The following is a 15,934-nucleotide window of genomic DNA, read 5'->3' as shown; positions in this document are numbered from 1 at the left end:
TTTATAAAGTTCCACACCTGTGGAAAAGATAAGATAGCAGTAGAAATCTAGGATTGCTGCATGTCTACGAGAAACACTACAGTCATGTTAAAAATAAAACATTTAAAATAGATTCAGAGATACATTGGTTAAGAATTCAATGTGAATTGAAGAAAGAATATTTTAAAATTTGTTAATTTTTCAGGGCAATGGCACTTCACTTTCTCAAATGTTCTATTCCAACTAACATTTACCTGTCCATAGGAGCTGCCACCTTGAGGCTGAAAACCCTGTAAGAAAGGCACAGAGTCAGTTGTAAAAAGAGCTGTGTAAGTGTAGTCCCAGCACAGCAGAAGCAGAATCACAGAATACCAGAGGGAAAAGCCCATTTCCATTAAAGGTTGCTCTCTACTATGTTACTTTGCCACTCATGGTATTTCAGTGGCACAAACCAAATTCAAGGGACACTCAGAAACACCCTGAAGGAAAAAAACACCCATGTCCCAAAGCCTATTTACAGGACAGGCTCCTACAGAAAAGCTCAACACACATCAGCAAAAGATCTCACCTGGCCATAGGACGGGCTGCCTTGGGAACCCTTTATTTAAAGAGAAGATAATTACCACCTTGGCAAAGAGGCTTCTTTCTACAGCATGATATCTATGGCAATAAGAATGCATGTGGGATTCCCTAAAAGGTTCTTCTGTGCCAGAGGACACAGAGCAGTGTGCTAACAGCTGTGCATCTGTGCAGCACATTGTCTTATTCTCTGCAGAAGCTGTGGCCCAAATTGGCCCACAGACTGCCAAGGGAAACATCACTCTCAAAGGTCTTCCAGTCATGCCAGTCACAGAGAGACCAGTGAAGAACTTTCTACAGAGCAGCCAGTTTGCTTACCTGGCCATAGGAGCTGCTGCCGCCTGAGAAACTTGGTCCACCCTAAGACAAGGAAACCATTTGGTTACTTCCCTTTCAGTAAGGGGTCCAGCCTGCATTAGCAACAGCAAGCAGCTACATCTTAAAGCCATGCAGGGCAGAGTGCAGAGCCAGGCATCTCCTGGCCCTCCTGAGGATGCTGAGTGTGATGATTTCACACACTGGCATTCCAGATCAATGAGTAGGACTTGCATAGATGTTGAGTGAGAATTGACACATTCAGAGTAAGTGTCCTTTGCAGTTCAAATTCTGAGGGTTTGCTAAGCGCCTTCATAGTGCCATTTCTGACATGCTCTATTCTGACTGATGCTTACCAGGCCATAGGAACTGCCACCTTGGGGTCTGTAGCCCTGTAAGGAAGGTAAGAAGTCATTTATTAACAAAGTTATTTTGTTTTACTATGGCAGCAACAGAAAAGTCTGTTTCCCCTTAAAGTTCCTCTGTATTATGTTATTTTTTCCTTCATGGTATTTCAGTGGTACAAACTAAACTCATGGACCACTAAAAAACATCAGTAAGGTAAAAAAACCGAGAGCGGCTCCCACAGAAAAGCTCAACACATTTCAGCAACAATGTCTCACCTGGCCATAGGACTGGCTGCCTTGGGAGCCCTTCAAATAAAGAGAAGATAATTACCACTTGGACAAGGAGCCTTTTTTAAAGAGCATGATGTTTATAGAAATGAAGCTCTGTGGAGATTTCTCAAAAAGCACAAAGGAGACAGAACAGTATGCTAACAGCCCTGAAATAGATTGTCCTATTCTCATCAGAAGCCATGACTGCCAACCTTGTGCATATTAAATACTCTTGATGTTGAGTAGTGGCCTTCCTGTGGCCCTAATCCCTAAATCCCATAGCCACCCTTTTGAAACAGTTTTCTGGTTGCATGTAGTGCTACAGAGAATATTGATGGACTTTTGCATCCCTCCTACCCCCAGCCCCCAAGACAAGTAAGACCTAAAGAGCCTTTATACTTGAGTTCATACAAAGAATACTCTCAAGTTTTAGTTTGCAATAATTTATGATGCCATTGTGTGAGTATTTTCTAGAATTCCCTCACTTTTCTTTTTTTTCCACACAAGCAGCTTTATCTTCATGGCTTTAAGCAATGCTGGAAGGCATTGCACATAGTTCCACGATTATGATTTTTCATCATTCTTTATAAAGCTCAGCAACTACCCTTTACAACTTTTGGAATTTGAGGTCTAATATGCATGGGCTCTGAATCTATCAGTATGGAGCTGGTGGTAATGAGCCTAGAATCGCTTCCTCTCAGGGTGTTGACCCTTATGCTCTGAGTGGAATACACTCATTTCATGCCAACCCATCACACATGGAAATGCATTTGTGAGCATCAAAACCCAAATCATTTGAATACCAATATCAGATGGCATTTTCATGAACAAAAGCCTGGGAAATAGAAATACCTGTGCCTGTGAAATCCATTTGTAATGCAGAAAATAATTTATTCGTAAGTTGTTTTAGTGAAGTCTATAGGAATGTTTATAAAACTTTTTAAGTTTACTTACCTGGATATAAGTACTGCTGCTGGTATGCTGTTTTTGTCCACTCTACATAGGAACAAAAAAAAGGTTATTTATTTTTAAGAGGAATTGCTTATGCATGAAGCCATTTCAAGAAGCAACTCTGTCCTTATACCTACTAGTTTGAAGGCTACAAAGAGTTCATTACACTTTTTCTTACTTTATGCCATCTCCATGTGCTAGAAAAGGTATATAAAAATCCGACACAAATAAAATGTTAAAAGTATCTATATATCTTGATATGATTTTCTTAATGCAAATTAATTATATAATACATCTTTGAAGTATTTGAAGTGAGTTCTAATAATTCTGCCTTTCAAATGAACCTCACAAATTGCCTTAAACCCATATCTATTTGTATTCACATTATGACTGATTTCTTTTCATTAATAAGCACAACAAATTTTTGACAAAGGCTCTGCCTAAACAAAAATTGAAAAATCCACAGTTACAATTTAACATAAGGAAAAACTACTGCACAAAATATTTTGATTCCCAGAAAATATGTACATTATGAGAGGAATAAAATACTGTTTATATTTACACTTTGAAAAGAGTTAGCCTGTGTAATCAAAATACTGTACTTTTAAAGTCAGAAATAAAATAACAAGGAAATCATATTCCTTTCTTTGCCAGCATTCACCACAAGTCATGGAAGAAAATAATGTACATTTTGAAAGCAATGGTTTTGGAAAGACGAATTTCATCTGGGGTAGCCTGCTACTGATCTTTCAATGAAAGTGAGAATTAGTTGCTATAGTCTGATGGACTTGCATCTAATGGACTGACTAGGCATTAACAAAGGGATGGATGCTAAAATGACAAAGAACACAGAAAAATATGTCTGAATGATATTCATAACACTTTATAATCATGCTCGTAGTGAGATTAAACTGCAATCAATTTTTCAAGTGCCTGGTTATCAAGAAACAACATTACAAACACAACAGTTCACCTGTGCATTAACAGTAGGATTTTAAAAATGTAATTCTGAGCTGGGTGTTTCCATTAAAAAACGGACTGTTTAAATAAAAACAGAACTGTGCAGGTTGCAATTTATATTTGATTTTATACCGAGTAACACTCAAGCTTTAGTTCTGGAATTCCATCCTCCTTCCTGAGCAGATTGAGATGGTCAAATTCTGCCAATTTTGAGAGCACAATGGAATTTGCATACAGAGGTTTTAAAATTTTTATGTGTAGAAAACAGCTGCAATAGTCTTTATTCACCAACCAGCTAAGATATCCCTCTTGCTGTAGTCACAGAAATGCCCTAACCCACCACTGTAGTTTGTGGACATCTAAGATATCTCTAAGTTACCCACACTTATGTGTTCCCTAAGAGAGGAATTATTACTTAGTTTACTAAGGTAAATCTTCATTAAAAATTCAAGTGTAATTGAGAAAAAAAGTCTACCTGAACTATGATCCTTGTAGCAGAGCTTCCCAAACTCTGAAAAAAAATCCAGAAACAAAGAAACATAATAAAGCACATTTAATTGTTTTGTTTAATGCAATACACTTAAACAGATAATATTAATGTGAAGTATTTAGTTTGTGAGAATAAAGGGAAAGGTTGTATGTGCGACCTACTGTGTACCAGTTCTAAACACCTTGCATTAAGCTAATTTATTCTCAATTCTCAAGGTTTGGGGAGGCAGACTGACCCTACTAAGTAATTTTCTACTCTTACATCTTCTGTGGAAAGCGGCAGAGCACAGGTTATGAGCTCCACCTTTCTGCACTAGCAGTCAGCTTGGGGTTTCCAAATGTGGGGAGGGAAGCTGAGACATCATCACCCCTCCAATCTGTCTCACTGTCACTGCACATACATCAACACATACAGATCTTCTTCATCCAGGCATTTTTTGCTGAATTCTGAGGCATGAGGGACAAATGTGAGAGAGTAGCACACACCATCCTGAGACAACTGGTTTGATCCCATAAGAACTATAATGATCCTATAGTAATCAAAAGAAAAAGTATTCTTACCTGAGGGAAGGTGTGACGCTGCAAAGAAACAGAAAAATCTTTCATTATTTTGCACAAGGGCTTGCCCAAACAGAATATTGCAGCAGAGAAAGGGAAAAGGGGCCCTTATATTTCAGATGCAATACATAGTGGAATGTGAAAGAATGATATAAAAAGGATGGCATGAATAAATGCATCTTAACATTTATTCAAGTAAGAACAACATGTTCTATTAGAAATTCAACATATATAAAATACTACATTATAAAAATTCATTTCAAGCACCTGAAGGCTAAACTTACTTTTAGTTCCAAGTAAGCAGAGTGGAAATGTAATAATTTAAAAGTGAGAATGGAAGTAAACTTACAGAAGAAAGTTTGCAATAGAAGCACAAAATCAAAATTATGTGGGAACACAGAGACTGCATAGATGGAGAGACCTGGTGTCTGCAGCTAATCCATTGTCCCTGCAAGTATTAACAGCAATCACAGAACCATGAGGTTTGTACCTATCTTGTAACACATCTTCCCTGAAGATAGCTATACACATAGGGTAAATCCTGCATGCCAAAAATTGTCTCCAGGAATATTTCTTAAAATTAAAAATATGATATTTGAAAGTTTTTGGGTCAAAGTTATTTGTAGGGAAAGTGTGTAGAGAAAAACAGCTTACCACAGGTGGGAAAGGGTTGCTGTTGGCAACGACCACTACCTATAGAGAAACCAGAGGAAGCTATTTACTTACCATAAAGATTATTTATATATTGCTAAATATGTCAGAAAAATGAAGAATACTAAAATGTGTAAATTTACAAACTCTGATAATAATGCTATGAAAGGTCCCTTTCATAAAATGACGTTTAAAAAAAATTGATTTAAAAAAAAAATAATTACTCTTCAAACCATTTATACATAGTTTACACAAGAGTATAAGCAGATAAACAATTTGCCCCAAACCCCACAATGACACAGGTGTAGAGGCAGAAGCAGGATTTCCTGCCCTGTACCATATCTACTTGCCTGTACTGTGGGCCCTTTTTTGATCCTCAACTTTCCACCTCAAACTAGAACATCAATTTATTTTGTCTCTATTCAGTATTATGCTGTAAAATAAAAAAAATCTTGATACTGAGTTCATTCAAAAAACCTTGAAATAGCCTAATGCAATAATTGTATCTTCTGCTGTGTTAACGTTTTCTCATTAGAAGCTCTCTCAGCCTTAAGAACCAAACCAAATATATGAATCAATCTGGATTAAAGCCTTGAAAACTCTTGACTGAAATAACAGAAGCCATGCCAAGTTATAACGAAGAATTTTTCTCTTTGAACAGGAGTGCTTACCTTCTTACTGGAATCTGAACTGCTTGAAGGGACAGACTGTAAAAAATACAGAATTTATTTGTTACTTAAATGTATGGCAAATTAACTACAGCACTATTTTCCACAAGAATATCATACTAATATGATAGTCGTGAAGTACCAAAAAAAGTAAAATCAGAAGAAAATTAATGTATTGGCAGTTAATAAATTAACAGCTGCAATAAATCAACTACTTGAAAATGTTTTGAAAAAGTCCAATTATTTTGCTAATTTTACAGAGTAAGTACTGTATAAATGCTGCAAATGTTTCATCAAATTGGAAGTTTGTTTGTAGGGAAAAAAAATCTATCAGTAGGAAAAAACTGATATTAAACTCTTACACTTTCGTCCAAAACACTAACCCAAAACAAAAAAAAGCCCAAACCTTTTAATTCTTAGTAACCATCAAACAAAGCACTGACTTTTGGGAAAGCATAGTAAAAGTAACTGGTGTCCATTTATAGAATAAATATAATTGATTTTGGTGGAAAATAGAAGTAAGGATACAGCAACAAACACCAACTATGTCATTCATCTGATGAAGTTCTTTCCAGGTATGATCATTACTAAATCATTTGAAGAGAGTTTTCCTTTATCCCCTTCCACAAATCTAATTATTGCTCGGTAAATTTGGGCATAACTGCTTCATTTTTGAATACCTTAGGAAGCTAAAAACATATTGGAAAATACAGTTACCTGGCCATAACTAATACCACTGCTGGATGCACTCTGAAATAAAAATATAAATCAGGTATTTATTTATACAATAATTTGCTAATTATTAATTAGTTTTCATGTGAAAAAGAAATAAATGAGATGGACAAGAGAAACTAGTTAAAGAATTAATATGCAAAGACTGTAAAGAACCCCTAATAATATTCCAAAATATCCAAAGAAAATAATTTTACCTGATAAAAAGCATTACACAGTAAGAATTCTGACATTGTAGTAGGGAAGCAAATTAAGAGTTTCTACTAGGTGATATTATGTATCAACTATGTGTACACATACACCTTAAAACATAAATTATTAGGCTTTGAACTGGCAGTGTAACATCTTTTAATTTTGGGATTTAATTTCAGAATAATACCTCAAGTTAACAGTATTATCCTGAACATATTTAGGAAGAATTCAGTAGCTCTAGAGAACAGAATCAAATGCAATTTTCAGTAAGGAGATGAGTTAAGAAGCATAGTAGGAAACAGTCAGCAAAAACATATATAATCAGCTTACATCTCTGCAGGCATGTATGCCATATGCACCAGCAGCACCTCCCTAAGACAAAAAATAAACCAGTTATTTTTCATCAGTATTTTCTATTTGTAGCAGAGACTCCCATATGAATATTGTTTAAATAATGTCATTGAAAGCTGGGAGTTTCTATGAATATAGTTGTGCAGGGGACAAAAAGAAAATGAAAAAATAGTGCTTACAGGGCCACATCCACTCTTGCTTATTGTGTAGACTACTCCACCCTGAAATAAAAACAGAAGTCAATCATTTCCATATAAAAAACTCAAAGGGTCAAAGGGGCAAGAGAGAAAAAGCCCAATGCCATGCTATTTATGGCATGAAAAGCAGTGCAGCTGACAATGAGTATATGCAAGCAAGGGATAAACTAGTAATGAGGTTACCAGTTCACTGGCTCTGCCTATATAATGATTTTAATATAGTGTGAGACTTCATCTGTATTTCATATAAGTTTCATCAGCTTTGTCACTGGTCATTTAAAATATTACTAAAAAAAAATAACTTCAAGTAGTTATATGACAAGATGAGAAACTCAACTCTTACAAAAGAATATGTATTAGATATTAAAAAAATAAAAGGAAGAAAACCAGGTTTTAGCATATGTGTCAAACTAATTCGTATTTCTCTGTATATGGTAATTCATTACAAGCAGTAAACATTGAAGAAATGGAATATTATCAAATAATTCACTAATTTATATAACCATTAGAAAATAGTAAGAAATATGTCCTTGATATTCAAAAAACTGGAGATTCACCAGAAAGTATCTAAGAGTTGAAGAGAAACTCATATTAATTCATATTAATGGTAGGGGAGATAATCAACTAAAAACCAAGCATACATTGCTGCGATGAATGAAGTGAAAGTGGTGACAATGCAGACATGCATACCCCAGAAGTTTTAAAAGGCTAACTAGACAGTGATAGCCCCAAATGTTCAACTGCAAATATAGTCCAGTACTAAAAGCAATACAAACATTAAACTGGAGCAACCCATTGAGTAAAAGAGAGTGGAGGCAGTGAACTTAGCCCAGGTACAAACACACTGTTTGCTGATAGACACCTCTGCCATTATGGGCTAACTAGCAAAGAAGATATTTCAGCACAGTAAATGTTATAGAATTTTAGTCATTCAAGGTTACTGAAGGAAAACACACAAATGCTGGAATTTGGGACTCATACCTGACTGCCTGAATAGCTGCTCTGAGAGGAACCGGAAGGTCCAACCTGAAAAGAAACCAGACTGGTATTTACTATCTTGCTGAAAAATTATTTTAAAAAAGTGATTTTCAGGAAACAAAGTTCTACTTGGTGGGAAAAGGAAGAACCCACAAAGTAGTTTTCTATTACTTCATTCCACCGATACTAATAAAATTATTTCAAAGCTCTTTCAAGACAAATAATCAACACTGTGCCAATCCAGCTGTAATAAATAACATAATTCTGCTGCTTGCATCCTTTTTATTTGACCTTGCACACTTGATGTCCATCATTGAGGAGATCTACACCAGCACAATCATTAAAAAGCAGATGAAAGCTTTTTACTAACGTGACTATGTAATCATTAACATATTTGCTGTAAAAAAGCAAAGAAGGAAAAGAGGCTTCTTCACTGAGCTGCCAGTGAAAGTTTTCAAAGGAAAAAAAATCAAATAGCTATATTTTATATCTAGATCATGATTTGCAGAAGGCAAGTAAATAATGATCTTGAAGAGCAAGAACACACTAAGAATAAAGAGTGAAAAGAGAAAAAAGAAAACTTCTATTATAGAGCTACTATAGATTAGCAGAGAGAATCTGCAGAAGGAGATGGTAACAAGGCTGACAGGTCTTTATATATGTTTGGATTTTTAATCAAAAAAGATAAACTAACAAAAAGAAAATTAAATTGAGTTACAAGGGGGATAAAGACATGTCTAGAAGTAACTTTTGACTAGGCCTTGAGATCTTGGGCAGTTAGTAGTGTGCCAATGTCTTTGGAGAAGGAATAATTACCATGATGCATCGGCCTGTTGAGTAAGTCCCTCCACGCTGCAAGAGAATACAGGTTCCAGTTACTGTTTATTGACTGATGTAAAGATATCAAATTATTTTAAACAGGAAATCAACCAAATTCACATTGATGGTCTGAGTGAAGAAATCAAGTTTTTAATTGCTGACAGTACATTACACATTTTAACAATCTCATTTGCAAACTGATGTTAACTAATTCAAAATAAAAATACATTCAAAACTGAATAAAAAAATGAAAGCATAAATGACATCTTGCTAGGAAAGTAATTTGAATGGTACAATAGAATCTTCATGCTACAAGCATAAAACAACTGGACTAGAAGAAGAACTCTAAAACTGAGGTAATTGGAAGTTGGGAAATTGAAGAAAACTTGCTCTTACCTTGTTACATTCTAATTCTATCATAAGCTGTGGGGAAAAAAACAAAAGAGGAAGCATTACCAAATTATTCACTGGGGGAAAAAAAAGCCGTTTATTGTAGGAAACAGATAATACATTTGGTGAAGTGAGAGATTTAAGACAGGTGTTCACTCTTGGTTACATCACAAGTTCACACAAATCACTGCTGCTGCAGTCCAATACAGTAGATTTGAGGAGACTTTACTTGAGCTGCCAATGTTTAATATGTTTCAAGAAAGCATAATTCTTGGCAAAAAAAAATGTTACCAACTCCTTTCAAGAAGATGCTACAGTTACAGCTCCCAGGGGCTGAGGCAGCAGTTAAGAACAGCACTGTACATCAGAAGTACAGTACAGTTCTATAACCAATTCTATTTTCTTCTTTTTTTTTTTTTTTTGCTTTAAGACATGGATTGTTTTGATTGATTTCATTTCTGTAGAGAAAAAGAGTATTAACTGTATTTTTCATCATTTTTATAAGAGGATTAGGCAGTTAAAAGGAAATTTTTGAAAAAATCTAATGGTTTTGCCTTAGTTAAGGACTAAATGACAACAAGTGTATATCTTGTATCAAGCCAAAGATACTTTAATTACTGTATTAATTTCTATCATTCAGATACACTAAAACATACCTTCCTTTTGCTTTTTCCTGTTGCATTAACTGACTCAGAAAGCGTAGGTGTGAGAGTTTTGCTTTGAATTCCAACCCAAAAGTTCTCTAGATTTTGAACAACAGTTGCACTAGAGGAAACAAAATAATTTATTTTCTATCAGTGTATTTAATTATAAAATACTAATAGACTCTTGTCCCCCTTTGCCCCCAGCCAAGAATATCCGTTGTGTCCTGGTTTTAAGTGCATACAGTGCAAGTTTCACAGAATACTTTTCCTTCTAGTGGCTTGTATTATCATCCAGCATAATTATTACTTTGAAGATAACTCAAACAGATGCTGAGAACAAGCAGAAGAGGGATAGACACTGTTTGAAGAAGCTCTGACACCAGTGAGGAGCATTGGCTCAAATGTCCATAGGAATTGTCCCACACACTCTGACAATCTGCATCTATGGTGGTGAACTGATTCTCATGGCAATAATGAGTGGAAACAACTGTGGCTTTGTATTCTTTTGCCTGCTCTTGGTATTCCTCAAGTTTTAATGAAGCGAGGCAAAGGTGGCCCTATCATAAATCTGCACTTCAAACAATACAAACTATTGAATGTTTAGGTATTTTCCAATATACTTCAAGCATGCATTTGTTAGAGTAGGTGATGTTTTTACAAGGTTCACATCTACAAGAAATGAAGCATTAAAAGTAGGCTAAATATGTCTTCTCATGTTTTCAGAAGTTAGTTCATAGGTCATACATTTATTTTAAAATTTATATTAGAAGAATTTACATCAAATGACTATACTACCACTGTTCAAAATGAAGAAAGGTATCACTGAATAGGTCTGAATTTCATTTTTTCAGGGAAGGAGTTACATTCATATTTTGTTGCTGTTGTAATTAAAGAATTGAAAATGTAAAAAATGGCTACTTGAGATCCATTAATTACATTATGCTTACTGGAATTATTTACAGTTATTAAGATCTTTTGGATATTAACTATTACAACTATATTTTGAAATGGAAATAATTTAATGAACATAGTGTGAAGTTATGGCTAACTATGAAAAAAATAAGTTGGACAAGGATATCTCAAACAGCATCACAGGTCTATCTCAATACAGAAGGAAAATTTCAAGGCAAAGAAAAAAAAAAGAAAAACAACTATTTACATAAATTGAAGCTCTCCTCTAATATCATGTGGAGCAACCCATGTTGTTGTAACCTTCTGTTTCACATCTGAATTGGCATTACTCACTGCTGAATTCTGCAATTAAAAAGAAATACATATAATTATATAAGATGTAAGAGTGATTTTTAGCTATATTATTACAGAAACTGTCTCTACTACAATAAGTAACACTGATGTCCTGCTACAGGGAGCCAGTGAATTTCTATATTAGGTTCATATCACATATAAAGGATAGATGAAGTTCTTGAGAAAACCTAACCTTTTAAACTCTACTGAAGAAATAGCTTTGCTGTATAAAAATGATCCTTACTTCTATTATTTTAAAGAAATGCAAGCTCCAGTAAGTATTCCAAAGACCACACACATACCGTCATGTTATGGCACTCCAAGCCTTTAGTGTTTGGATCTGTAATTTTAAAAGTACCAACAGGAACATCTCCATCTATTTCTCGAGCTTGTAGATTAAATCCTTTAAACCCAGCATCTCCAAGTGCTTCTAGAGTTACTGTGAAAAGAGGCATTTTGAGAAAGGTAAATTTCATATACCACCAAAACTGCCTAAACGTTTACCATGCAATTTGCTTCACTCCAAGGCACAAGATTGCATTGTGCAGAATTCTGCACAGTGCAAAAATCACTTTAAGCCCTGTACGATTTAAAACACCTTTCTTAATTGTAAGGGGAATGACAATAAAGGTAAAGGAAAAATTTTGGAAAGGTGCTTCTCTGTAAAGTAACATGGAATTAATGATTTACTGACAATTTCAAAAGGAATTCTGCTCTACCAAAAGAGCAGGGGCCCTGCTGTGAAGGTGCTCCATCCAGAGAGCAATTTGGGATTAGGAAAACAAAAAGAGGGTTTAAGCCACAATAGCTCCACCTCCTGCAATGTGATAAAATCTGGGATGCAGCTCTTAGAAGGGTGACTCAAAATGTATCACTCTTAAGTAGTGCCATACTGCATCCTGAATGTCTATTTTCCTGTAGGATGACAGTGTGTGAAGAACTAATGAGTAGGATCCCTTTGTATTGCAGAGGCCTGATTCAACAGCAAATAATCAAATACAAAGTTAACAAGCAACTAATTATTAGTCCAGTTTGGCTAGCTGTCCCACTCAATTTTAATTTTGCCACAAAAATTACAGCATAAAGTTAAGATATATTTATTAGATAAAGAAAAAAGAAAGAATGCATGTTCAGCTATACAAGTATGTCCATATAGACATAAAACATAAAATATAGTATCTCAGGTATATATGAACAAGATTGAAGTTAAAAAATAAATTATCTAAACTGGGAGGGAAAAGGGGGGATTTTTATGAAGATTGGTAATTCTGGAAGTCATGGACAAAGATTTTATATCATTCAGATTGTTTACCTTGGACTTCATTTCCTGGCTCAAAGTTATCAAAAGATACAGCAATAATATATGGCGGGGCAGATGTCTGTGGTTCAACTTCATAGTTTGGCAACAGAGAATCACAATCAATTGAAGTATTTGTCTGTGGAAAACCAAGGATTCCAGGCAAAAATATCCCACAGAACAAAAAAACAAAGCAGGAGTGTCTCCTCATCTGTGGAACGAAAAGACAATTCAGATCATAGTTACTTCTTTAAGTAGTTGCCTAATTGGCAAATATCAGCTTTTCTCCAGGACAAGAAACAAAGCAGGCCTAGAAAGCTGCTCTTTCTTTGCATTCATGTATTTTGAAGAAAAAAAATAACAATAAAATACTTATATACGCTGTCAGAAAAGTGCAATAAGAGACACAAATATAATAATTTAAAAATACAGAATTATTAAAGGGAGTTTAAATTTTCAGGTCAGCAATCCATTAACAGTCATGTCTGCTGCATTACACCTTTGAACTAGAAAAGTCCTTCAAGCAAAGTTCCTCCTTGTTGCACTGGCAGATTTAGCTCAGCTCCTTGGCTATGCAATATCTCAGAGGGAATCCTTGCTCTCTCAAACTGTAGATATAACCATGATCAGCATGCTCTTCTTTGACTGCTTTCCCTACTCTCACTTTCAAGTGACAGTCAAGAAATCTAGTTAAATGCCCTGGAGTACTCTTAAAGATTTTCAAATATTTGTTTCCTGAAGGACTTAACAAAAGATTTCTGCAAAGTCCTCTGGAACTTCTAAACATTTTAAAAATACTAAATAACTACTGCATGCTTCCTATTAGTAAAGAATTACTATAATCAGTAAAGAAACTATAACCAGTACAGAAATTCACAAAAAATAACTAAGAGACAAGACTGAAGTCCAATTTTCCAGGACTGTCCAGGAAGAAAAAATGTATTTTCTTTATAGTTCACTTGCAATGATGGCAAACTATTTCCAAGAAAGAAAGGAAACATTTTCCAAAAGTATTCTCAGGTGTTTAATATCAGATTTTTCAGCCCATGTTCAAAATCTAAATATTCAACTGGCACTGAATAATAAGCACTACATACTTAAAAGGCCATTACACCCTATGAACAACTCACTCTTCCAGCTACAATATTGCTGATACAGCTGTTCAATCTCCAGAAGTCTTTAATAATGCTATTTTACATGCTGTCTGCTGCAGGATTGCCTCATGTGACACAACAGACAGCAACAGAAAGAACTGAGATATTTACTTGAGATTTTTTAAAGCATTTCAAACACAATGTAAGAGATATGTTCAATTTGTACCATCTACCCGTGTATCATAATTCATGCAGAACTGTGTAAGATCATTTGGTTTTGTATGTGTAATGAAATAAGTAACAGAAGCATCTGGAAGCAGGGGAAAAATACACAACACTGAACATTCATGTACTTAACTCTGAACTTCAACAACTTTTTTAAAAGCCACTGAGTCAACAAATAATAAAACAGGTGACTGTGAAATGCTGAAAGCTTTCCAAGTAGGATGATGAAGGTTTGCAAGGTGTCACAACTACTCAGAGCACCAACCAGGAAAGTGATAGATGCAAGTTATCACGTCTTTAAAGCAGGTGAAGGCTGCACCTCTCCAAAGCCTCATCAAAGTGTCACTCTAATGGGATCCTGTGAGCATCATGTTTTGGTATCAGCACGCTGGGCGCGGTTATCCAATCTCTTGTGACGATTTTGACGTGGCCCACCTCTAATTAAGTTTTAAATACAGCATGTGGGTGCTATTATATCAACAGATGTGGTAAACAGTGATTTAATATGAACCAGCCTATGTGTTGTTGAAATCTCTGTCTGACTCATGGAGAGATGGAAAAAAAAAAGTCCGTTTCTAATTAGATGTTCCATTTCAAAGCGCAAAGTCCTAGTTTAGCTAGGATTGGAAAATTGTCTGGAACTGCACTCGGCCATGAAAGAAAGCCAGTTTGAAATATTTCCTCTTTTTCTTGCTAGAAAAGAGCCAGAAATACAAGTACAACAAGTTGAAACGTGGCTGAGATGCCTTCTCTTTGCATCAGCTCTCTGATTTAATAGTTCAAGAGGTATTCTAAGAGTCTCATCATGTCATCTTTTGGAACTAGCTTTTAGATGAGAAAGAGAGATATTAGCATCTTAAAAAACTCCAAGTCCAGACTTGAGGCAGAAAACTTCTATGAGCTCTGAGTTCCAATATATAATCCATGCAATCATGTTACCTTGCATTACATATTTTACATTTTCTCTGTGCAACATGTAAAAAACCAAAAATTAAATATTTATAAAAGGGAAGCATAGAGAATTCTGGCAAATAAATGTTATCTGCAAACTTCTAATTGGATATAATGATGAAAAATTAACTATATCCTCAGCTCTTTCATCTGATGGAAAAATTATCATTATTTTTTCATCACAGATTCAAACCTTTCTCCCTATGAGTCTATGTGGCCCTCACCTTTTCAACACCTGAGCTGCTACCTTAAGAATCCTATTCCATATTTATTCTAATATGTCTTCGGGCCAACAATTAAATCCCTGCTAGTTAGCTACTGCATTCAAAGTCTACTTGACTTGGGAAGAGTCACTTTGGTGGTTTGCTCCTCCAAAGCCTTGGGCAAACTTCTAAATAGAGACAAAAGCTGTTTAAAAAGCTTTTAAATATAGAGCATTTAACGAATATGATAAATACCTCTCCATAATTTGTAAAACACAGTCCTTGCAAGTCCATCCTGCCAACAGTTTAAGACTAGCTCCTGTATACCCCTTTCTGTTCCCATTTTTTATGAGTATCTTTCTCCTTCTCCTAGATGCTCCTGATGAGCCACAGACACAATTCTTTAGCCCTTGAGAATAAGCATCACCAGTTAGTGTGCACCCTGTCCACCACATCCCCAGCAACACACCTTATCGACCAAGTGCTGATGCGTGGGCATCCTCCGGTGGCTCTGTGGTCAGTGCGGAGGAGCTGCAGCCGGGCAGTGCCGGTGCCCAGGAAGATGAGACAGAGGAGGAGGAGGGCTCGGCCAATCCGTGCCGAGGTGGGAGCCAGCGCGGCCAATCAGGGCTGGCTGTGCATCCTACCTGGAAATTGGGACACCACAGGTGGGACTGTCCTGCCCAGAGCTGGCGGTGACAACACCCTCCTCACAGGTGAGTCACGCCCCTCTGACCTTTATCGAGGCATCTGGCACTGGCAGGGCTTCTGAAGGCTGGTAGCCTAAACCAGTATGTCGACTAAAATCAAAAGAATTATGCTATACAAAAACCCCTTACTAATATTTCA

At 35.8% G+C, this 15,934-nt stretch overlaps 1 protein-coding gene across 1 annotated transcript in view; it reads right to left on the bottom strand.

Moving 5' to 3' along the window:
• LOC106630780 (uncharacterized) overlaps positions 1 to 15,934 on the bottom strand; it is a 73,199-nt gene that overhangs the window by 31,799 nt on the left and 25,466 nt on the right. Inside the window, exons 5-23 of the mRNA XM_074546159.1 lie at positions 12,628 to 12,823; positions 11,618 to 11,754; positions 11,230 to 11,324; positions 10,083 to 10,191; positions 9,433 to 9,459; positions 9,034 to 9,069; positions 8,221 to 8,265; positions 7,222 to 7,263; positions 7,022 to 7,063; positions 6,485 to 6,517; positions 5,771 to 5,806; positions 5,103 to 5,141; positions 4,452 to 4,469; positions 3,877 to 3,912; positions 2,445 to 2,486; positions 1,497 to 1,526; positions 1,230 to 1,265; positions 877 to 918; positions 234 to 269 (exon numbers count right to left, since the gene is read on the bottom strand). Coding sequence (XP_074402260.1) covers positions 234 to 269; positions 877 to 918; positions 1,230 to 1,265; positions 1,497 to 1,526; positions 2,445 to 2,486; positions 3,877 to 3,912; positions 4,452 to 4,469; positions 5,103 to 5,141; positions 5,771 to 5,806; positions 6,485 to 6,517; positions 7,022 to 7,063; positions 7,222 to 7,263; positions 8,221 to 8,265; positions 9,034 to 9,069; positions 9,433 to 9,459; positions 10,083 to 10,191; positions 11,230 to 11,324; positions 11,618 to 11,754; positions 12,628 to 12,823 — 1,077 coding nt within the window. The remainder of the gene's footprint in view (positions 1 to 233; positions 270 to 876; positions 919 to 1,229; positions 1,266 to 1,496; positions 1,527 to 2,444; positions 2,487 to 3,876; positions 3,913 to 4,451; positions 4,470 to 5,102; positions 5,142 to 5,770; positions 5,807 to 6,484; positions 6,518 to 7,021; positions 7,064 to 7,221; positions 7,264 to 8,220; positions 8,266 to 9,033; positions 9,070 to 9,432; positions 9,460 to 10,082; positions 10,192 to 11,229; positions 11,325 to 11,617; positions 11,755 to 12,627; positions 12,824 to 15,934) is intronic.

Source organism: Zonotrichia albicollis, chromosome 8 (genome assembly GCF_047830755.1).
Source record: "Zonotrichia albicollis isolate bZonAlb1 chromosome 8, bZonAlb1.hap1, whole genome shotgun sequence".
Lineage (NCBI taxonomy): Eukaryota > Metazoa > Chordata > Aves > Passeriformes > Passerellidae > Zonotrichia > Zonotrichia albicollis.
Note: the sequence above shows the minus strand (reverse complement) of the source record. Positions and strands in the feature narration are given on the sequence as shown.